Genomic DNA, 9,083 nt, shown 5'->3' with positions numbered 1-9,083 from the left:
ATCCACAAGCTGTTCAGTAATTTGACAGTGTTTCTGGTAAAGCATTTCTATGGCAGCCAGGGAGAATAGTTTACAGCCGGGGGTTCTGCAGGAATGACTGAATCCTGTGCTCAGAAAAGTGGGTCGAGCTGCCTTGGGTCTGGAGATGCTGTCCCACCTCCACCCCTCCACCCCACCCCACCGAGAGGCATCGTCCTGAACCGGCTCACCTGCAGAAGAGGTGCCTGGTTGCATTCCTACCAAAATGCGACGCCTGAACTCCAGGCCTGGGACGCCCGCCCGCTGCTGGCTGCCCGCAGCACGGGGGGAGAAGGGCCTCCCAGCCGGCCCAGGCTGCCAAGAGTTAGCCCCGGGGAGGGCCTGCGTGTTCCTGACTCAGCGCGCGGCGGGCCTGCCTTCCTGCTTCCTCGGGTGTCAGCCGGCTCCCCGCCCAGGTCACTGCTGCTCAAAGCCCAGGGCCCCGGGCAGGCAGACATCTCCCTACAGGTGTCCAAGACGCAGAGGTCCCCAGGGGTCTGGGCAGTGTGAAGACAGGCTTTCTTTGCAGTGGGCAGGTTAAGTGTTGGTCAGCCCCTCCCTAAATCTCTTCAAAGTCTTCCCAGAGTGTTTGGGATTGAAACCCACCTCTTCCCTGGCCTCAGCTGGCAGCAGGGTCTGGGTCCCCCTCAACCCAGCCCATCCTCTTGCTCACCACACCCTCAGCCACAGTGGCCTCTCCGGACCACGGCGCCTCATCTGGCCCCTGGCTCCCTCCTCGGGCCACTGTCCGCTGGAGGGGCCTCTGCCCACCCTCCCCATCACATCCTTTTCTGCGCCTTGCTCCCAGTAGGGGCTGACCGCAGGCTGCCTTCCTTCTGACCCACAAGGCCAAGACTACAGGAGCGCTGACCACCACAGCCTCGTGGGCTGAGCGAGCCCAGCACGCAGCACATGGAGGCCTCGGAAGGTCACCCACCGGCTGCTCCTAGGAAGCCCATTCCGGGCACCGGGGCCTCCCAGCAGTGGAGGACCCCTCCTCCATCCCACACCCACGGAAGTCCCAGACCCTCCCCTCCCAGCGCCTAGATTCTTCTTCCCTGCTGTTGAAAATGGACAGACCAGACCATAAACCCCTATTTTGCAGAGGGGTTCGGCTGCCTGCTCTCCCCTGGGGGTCTGAGGGTTTGGGTGATGCGACTCCTGACTGGTGCCCCCCCCCATCCATAATGATCCCCAGCACCCAAGCTCGGGGCCTCGCACCCACCACAGGTGAGAAGGGTGGGGAGGGACGCAGTGCAGGAGCCAATGGCGCTGGAGGGGCGGCCAGAGTCCTAACAGATCAGCTCCCGAGGGGCCCTGAGGGCTGGGCAGGAGCCCCACGTGGAGGTGGGGAGGGTCCTGGTACCAGCCCTGCTGAGTTGCCCTCAGAACTGCAAGGAAGCTGTCAGAGGCGCATCGGCCACAGAGAGGGGCCAGCCGTTCCCTGAAGGCTGTGGGGTTGGGTTCACATCCCTGTCACACAGAAGGGACCTGAGGCAGGACTTCTCAAATTCTGCACAGAACTGGCACCTTCTAAAGTGTGTCCGTATTTCAGTGAAGATTTAACAGAACAGTTTGGGTCACATTTTTAAAAGCCACAGACCCCTTCTTTTCCTTCTTAACTTCGTCATTCCCCATGGGTGCAAACTTTTCAGACATGTCTATTTTTTAAAAATCTTTATTGCTTTTTGTGATTTTACAGTAAGTGTAAAAATTAAAATACTACAAAACGTAACTTTAAAAAAGTAAGTTTTAAAAACATGAAATAAATGCTCGTTTCAAAAACTTCAAGTACTATAAAACGTGTGCCTTAGAACACTAGTCCTTCCTGAGCCAGTCGCGCCCCCCCGCCCCCCGGGAACCCTGCTGTGCACAGGCGGTGCGTCCATTTGTGACGGGCTTCGCACGACCAGCATGTGGAGTGACAGACACTGGTGTCACACTGGGCACGGCCTCATGCCACCTGACAGCCAGCTTCCCGTTTCTCACGTAAACGCCTGAAGCTGCCGCGCGGTTCTGCAGGACGCAGCCGTGTAAGGCCGAACATGAAATAGTGTCTGACCGTCTCTGACCCACAGAGACACAGCTGCCTTTGGTCCGGCGGCCCCCCTACAACTCTCCCCAGCACTTCGAAGAGTCAGAGGATGGAGCATCGTTTCCCTGAGAGCAGAGACACAGTGGAGCTGAAGCCCAAACAGCAGGTTCCCTGAGCCCGAGGGGCCAGGCAGGCAGGGGCACCGACTGGGGAGGCGGGAGCGGGCCGCGCCCGACCCCGCGCCTCCCGGGAGCGCCCAGACTCGTCCTTGGCAGCTGGGCTCGCAGAGGTCGGGAAGCAGCTTCAGAAATGCGCGGAAAGCCAGGGTCTGCAGGGCGAGCTCGGCAAGCTCTTCCCAGGAGTGGCGGCTGGCACCGCTGACAAGTCTGTGTCACGGGCGCTTGCGGGCCGGCCGCTTCCTCCTCGGCGCCGCCCGGGCTCGGTAGAGCCTGCTGGGGTCGCAGCGGCGGTGGTGGGTGGTCTTCTTGTGGCAGGCGATGTGCACCAACTTGAGGTTCTCGGAGGTGAAGAGCAGGCCGTAGAAGTACTCCCAGTCCACCTCGCGGCCCTGCGCGCCGCGGACGGCCGCGGCCAGCGTGGGCACCACCGTGCGCCTCTTCTCTATTCTGCGGGGACGGCCAGAGACGTCAGGCTGGTTCTCTGCTAACCTCGGAGATGGTTAGATGTGGTTTCTGTGCAGCGTGCTCACGGAGACACAAACAGGCTTTGGCCGCTTCCAGGAAAGGCAGGTGGGGAAGGGTTAAGAGGGACCGCTCGGGGACCATCCCAGCCAGAGCAGGACCAGCCAGCTGTCACCAGACGAGCACAGGGGGACACTCCCGCACAAGCTGGTGGAAACGCCATCCCTGCACACAGCCGCACCCGCCAGCCCAGCTGGCCTGGCAGAGCCCCATGCAGGCCCCCCGGCCCGTCTCACGTTGGAAAAGTAGACGGTTGCATAGTTTTTAAGATACTGAGAAGCACACAGAAACAAAAATCATCATATTTATCAACAACTATTTGGCTTCCTTGGTTCCACGCTTATCTATGTGCGGAGATACCAAAAGATCACACAACAATATACGAACATGTTTTAAATGCAAACTTACAAGTAAAGCTGAAGTCACCTCTGACTACAGCCTTCCATCTCACTCCTGCCTCCCCTCCCCGGAGACGACGACGGCTAAGGGTCCGACTTTGTCTTTCCAAGCCTCACCTGGTACTTTTATGACAAGTGAAGCAGGTACGACACCGCCTGTGTAAGCCTGCTTCACTTACAAACAACAACTCAAAAGACCTCCCAGGAACAAGAGTCAAAGGTGGCACCCTGACGGGATGGACTCGGACACGCCACGGTGAGGGGAGCTGGGGCAGCACGGGGATCAGACTGGCACGTAGATCGCTGCCCCCACATCGCAGAGAAATGCCGAACTAGAAATGAGTAAATATCTGAGATGGAAAAAAAGAAGAGCCCCCCCCACCCACCGCCAGACACAGAATCAACGTGGGAGCACAGGGCGGGGCTGCACCCCAGCAGCTCACCAGGGTCTCCCATCTCGGCAGAGCCAGGAGAGAAGGGCGCGAGACCCCCGCTCCAGCCGTTAAAGGAGGAACAGAGAGGCTGAGGGGTGTCCTGGGCTTGGGGAGGAGGAAGGAAAAGCCACCATGTCCACAACCAGCCCCCTAAAACGCAGTGGTTGCCGCGGGTTGGCCCGGCCCACTCACGTGGCTGAGCTCTGCTGGGGCGTTGGCAGGGGGAGCCGGCCCTTCACCCCAAGGGGGTCAGGGCCCTGGCGTGGCGACGGTGGCGCGCAGAGGGCCACACCCCACGTGCAGGCAGGGACCAGGCCTCCCGGCTTCCTGTCTGCTGGAGTCACGTGGCCAAGCCGGATGCAGGGGGAGGGCTGGGGGCACAAGGAAAAGACACCGGGAGGTGCCGGGCAGGGGCCCCCTTCGCGTAACTGTCCTCCAGCATCGCAGAAAACCAGGACCCGCAGAACCTCTTACGCGGGCACACGTCCAACGTCACGCTGCCCAGCAGAATGGGAACCACGGGCAAGAACCACCCGTGGCTGTTGGAGAACCACTGGAAGCCGGGCATCTGTGGGAACTAACGCAGAGCCACTCGGAGGGGCACGGGGACAGCCAGCTCAAGAAGGCTGCCCACAGGAAACAGCGCCCACCGAGGACAAGCTCACCATCCAGACACACAAACCGCGTGGAACGCGACCCACTGCAACAGGCAAGAGGACGCAGCCGACGGCAGTGCCCTGGGCCCCCGAGCTAGTGGGGTTCACACAGACCCCCCTCTGCCGCTGACCGCAGCGCTCAGGGCCCGAGACCGCCCGCGGGCTCGCTGGTGCACTGATAGGACTCAGACGCCCCTGAGGGCCGTCACACTTACAGTTACAGTCTATGACCACAAAAGGATGCAAATTAAAATCACCCGAGATTAGGGATGCACAGGGCAGAGTCCAGGAAGCCCCAGGGAGGCAGGGACACTGCTCCCGGCAGTGCTGGTGACAACACACACACGAGTCAGCAGACAGGGACGCTCCCCGAGCCCCGAGGTCCAGAGTCTTTACTGGGGCTCTGTCACGTGAGCAGAGTTTCCCACCCACACAGCTGACCTCACCCCCAGTGCCCCCGCCCAGGACGAGCTGAAATCATGTGACCCAAAGCCCCTACCCTCTTCACACTGTTAGACTGTCCAGTGACCCCGGCCGCCCAGGCAAACGAAGCCCCTAGCAGACAGGACACTCCGAGGGCTCAGAGCTGACCTCCAGGGTCGGGGGCAAAGGCCAGACCTGTCTTTGGGCACAGTTAAGTTCTTTACTACACAACCATAAAATAAACATGCTTGAAATAAATGATCATAATGGTTTAAAAGAAATAAAAATAATGAAAGCAGACTGGTATGAAAAGGCTTGCTTTGTTTTTTAAATGACCCCAAGCACTTCTAGAAAGGGAGTGTGTGCTGGGGGGGCTGACTAGGGCCTGAGCTGCTGCGGGCATTCGGGCGCTCAATGTATGGGACGAGCATCAGTCGGCTCTGAGGCAGACGAGGCAGACGAGGCAGACGAGGCAGCACGGGCGGGCAGGTTAAACAACGGGAACTCGCACCCTCTCAGCTCTGGGGGCTGGAGTCGGCGGGCAGGGTGCCCACGCGGCCGGGCCCTGGTGAGATCCCCTCCTAGCCAGCAGACGGCTGCGTCCTCGCCGTGTCCTCACGCGGCAGAGAGACTCCGCTCCCCCAGTAAGACCACAGCCTCATCAGGTCAGGGCCTCATGTAGCCTTGGCCACCTCCGGAAGGTCCTGTCCCCAGCACAGTCGCCTGGGAGAAGGGTTTCGGCAGATGAATGCAGAGGACACAGCTCGGTCCACGGCAGGAAGGCCTGGGACGAGGCGCAGAGCTGGGAACACGCAGAAGCAGGTGCTGCGCACGGAGCAGGTGCCAAGTGTGGCCGGAGAGTCAGGGCAGCCCTGCCCGACGCTGACCTGGTCGCCCAAACTTGAGAAAATCGTCTCCAGAACAAAGGAGACAAGTCTCACTCAGGATCTGAACTAAAGATCTAAGCTAGATGCATGTCATTTTCAGAAAGAAAGAGAAAAATCTAACACGGCCACAGAAAAGGCAGGAAGGGGACATCATGACAGCAGCCTTGTCAGGAACAGATGCCACAAGACGGCGGTGTCTGGGCTTCAAAGACCTGCTGGCCGGGTGGCTGCCAGCCCAAAACTCATGTCACCTCAGCCAGCACTCGGGGCCTCTCTAAGACTGAGCGGCGCCAGCCCCCAGACCCTTGTGAAGGAAGCCCTCAGGACACTCGGCGTCAACAGGGAGTGGACCTGAGCGCCGTGCAAACACGGAAACCGTGACCGCCAGGCAAGCCCGCACTCTGCGCAGCGCTCACGGGCAGCGGGGTGTGATGTTAGCACGACCCCAGGGGGCCTGGGGGCGAGGAGGACGCGATTCTGCCCCCGATGTGCCTGGCTCTCCAGGGCCCCTCCAAAGGACACAGCAAACATCGAATTCCAGAACAAAGGAAGGTGGGGTGATGGGCTCGGGGGGAAAGAAAATGCGGCTAAACCCACAGAGAGCACCAAGGAGGCCAGAAGGGAGCAGGACGGTGACCAGGAAACCGGGCAGACAGTGGTTAAGGGGGAGGGTGCAGCTCGGTGGTGGAGCGAGCACTTGGCACGCACCAGGTCCTGGGTTCAGTCCCCGGTCCCTCCGTTAAAAATAATGAAATAAAATTAATTAAAAAAAAAGAACAGAATACAGTGCTTAAAATAAGTCCAGATACACTGACTATTTACTCAACAAATACCGACTGAGCGGCCTGGTGGCCAGACGCTGTCCCAACACCGGGAGGGCCGCCACCAGCCTGTCAATTCCCGACCTCGTGGGGCGGGCGGCGGCCCCAACGCAGCCAGGGGCTCCAGCTCATGCCGGACCCTCCCAGGCCCTGAGAGAACAAAAGCTGACACGACCCACAGGACACTCAGTCCAAACGCCCTGACACACCGAGGTCACAGGAAAGGGGCTGAGAGCCACCAGACCAGCTTCCGCCCAGCCGCGGGGGCCCAGCCCCGTGCACGCGCCAGGCCGCCACCTCCAGGCTAAGACGAGGTGTGAAGGGTCACGAAAGGGAGCAGGCCACCAGGAGCGGAAATCGGGGCCACGGGGCCACTGAAAGCAAACGCACGTGTGCTCAGACGCTCAGCCCGCTTCTAACCGGCTCATCACGATGGAAATGACAGACTCCTTAGGCCTAAACAATAAAATGACCGCACTCGCGGGAAGCAGCTAGAAGCAGACCTGGAATGAACACGTTAGACCACGAAAGAGGTGCAAATTCAAGAAGCAGCAAGAAGAGGCCTGAAACAGTGGACAGAAGGGATGAAAAGTAAAAGCAAAATGAACAAAGTGAAGGAGGAGGCAGAGGCGGTCCTGGAGGGAGGAAAGTGGTCCTGGCAGGAGGGCTGGTCACAGCCCGCGGCCGGAGGGGGCGCCGCGAAGCCCCCGGGACCCCACTGAGGGCAGGATGGCTCCGGACGCACTACCACACAGAAAGGAGGAGACACATCTCAGCGCGCTGGAATTCAAACCTGGCGTGATCAGAATCAGCACAGAACTGAGAGACAAGCCTGAACAGTGGAAAAAATACCTGTATCACAAAAAGCCGCCAAAGAACTAGCATCCAGGACGTGTAAAGCAGTCCTACAAGTTAGTAAGACCGAAGCCCTATAAAAAAGGAGCAAAGGAAGCAACAGCCTCTTCACAGAACACAAACACGCAAGGAGACACTCAGCCTCCGTCAGGCCACCGGACCGGAGAATCTGTTTCTCGCCATCACAGGGACAATGCAGAGACGCATGTCGAAACCAAGCGGCGACAAAGCGCAGGGCGCGTGCGCTCACACAGCCAGCGAGCGCGTGGCCGGGGCCGCTCGAGAGCAACCCGGCGACGCTCGCGAGGGCAGAGGGGGCAGGTTGGGAGCCAGCACCCGCGCAGGCAGAGGTCCGTGAGTAATTCTAGAGGCGGATCTCTGTGCACAGGGCTCCCCCATCGCGGTTCCTCTGTATCTGTGCTTCCACATCCACGGATTTGACCAACACGCACCGTGCAGCCCTCCACCTACCACGCACTGCTGCAGAAGCCGCGTGGCAGCGACCCGCGCACTCCAAACCCCCGCTGCTCAAGGCTCAGCTGCGTGTGCGAGGAGAGCGTCTCAGTTACAACAACACCTCCACTTCCGCCCGTTTTCCGGAATGAGCGAGGACACGCTCACAGCCCAGACCTGCTCACCCTGTGTGAAGCAGGAAACGCCCCACACCTCACCACGGACGGGAGCTGGCGGTGGGAGGGGCGCTCAGGGTCCCACAGGGGTGGGGGGGGGGGTCAGAGCCCGCCGCGCTGAGGGACGCCCCACACGGGCTAGGCCTGGAAGCACGGCAGGCGCCCGCAGCCCCTTCCACGCCGCACGCCCCCGACACCGGGCAGTCCGCCGCCCGAGAGCTGGGCGCAGGGGACACGAGGTGCCGGGGCACGGGGCCCGCGCACTGGCGGCCGGTGCACCGCACACTCACATGTGGTCCAGGTTCCAGGTGCTGAAGAGGACCCGGCTCTCCCTGTTGCTGTAGGGGTTGATGGAGTGTCTGGAGGCACAGTCGTCCACGTCAAAGGGGCCCTGGGCCGAAAGAGGAAGGTCATGTCCACGGGGCAGGGCAGCATCTCCCACACTCTCCCCCACGACGGGGCGCCTAGTCAGGGCTCAGGCCCGAGAAACAGTCTGTGTTCAGGCAAGTAGGAATCTGCCATGGAACGGCACCCCTGTCCCCTCGTCACCCCAGTGTGAGACTCTGCAGTGGGGACAAGTCGGTCCTCCCACTGTCAGGGACGCCAGCCTCCTCACTGCACGCCTCCCTCACCTGCAGCCTCCCCAAGCCACCACCACACACACCCTGTGGGAAATGGAGGCCCGCGGCCAGCGAGGGCTGGGAATGACCTGCTCCCTCCCTGTCTCCTCCACGGGCTCCTGGCACGTTCGTGACCCCACACAGACCCTGGACGGCAGGGGCGCTCTAAAGCGTCACCTCTTCCCTGAAGCCCCCAGCTCCACCCCACCCAGAAGACTGGCCCGCCCTCCCTCACAGCACCCCCTGCACGAAGCCCCCTAGCCGACTTGCCTACAGGCCCCTGACCGAGAGCCTGCCGGGGTCGGGGTGCAGGCCTGGTCTTTGTACCCCTGATGCTGAGGGGCTCAGGTCACAGTCCCGGGAGCGAGAGGTCACACGGGGTAACGTGAAGTGAGTCGGGAAGGAGCAGTGCTGGGACAGTCAGGGCCCGTCACCCAGGGAAGGACTAGCCAGGCAGGGGCACGAGGAGCCTGTCAGGGGGAGGGAGGCCACACCCGCCCCTGGGCCCTGCTCTGGATGACCTCAGTGACGCTAGGAAGGCCACCAGAGGCAGGAGGGGACTGCACTGGAAAGGAACCTTATAAACATGGACAACTCGCGGCCCAG

General features: G+C 60.9%; 1 protein-coding gene across 8 annotated transcripts in view; it reads right to left on the bottom strand.

Moving 5' to 3' along the window:
* Nucleotides 1-9,083, bottom strand: part of DFFB (DNA fragmentation factor subunit beta) — a 39,386-nt gene that overhangs the window by 23,437 nt on the left and 6,866 nt on the right. For 4 of the 8 annotated variants that reach the window (XM_032495033.1, XM_032495031.1, XM_032495035.1 and 1 more), the window contains one exon: nt 8,148-8,248. In XM_032495033.1, coding sequence (XP_032350924.1) covers nt 8,148-8,248 — 101 coding nt within the window. Of the gene's footprint in view, nt 1-1,469; nt 2,787-8,147; nt 8,249-9,083 lie in introns of those variants that run through there. The other 4 variants (XM_032495032.1, XM_014553444.2, XM_032495034.1 and 1 more) reach the window with 4 other exon arrangements.

Source organism: Camelus ferus, chromosome 13, assembly GCF_009834535.1.
Source record: "Camelus ferus isolate YT-003-E chromosome 13, BCGSAC_Cfer_1.0, whole genome shotgun sequence".
Lineage (NCBI taxonomy): Eukaryota > Metazoa > Chordata > Mammalia > Artiodactyla > Camelidae > Camelus > Camelus ferus.
This window is presented reverse-complemented; position numbering and strand designations above follow the sequence as displayed.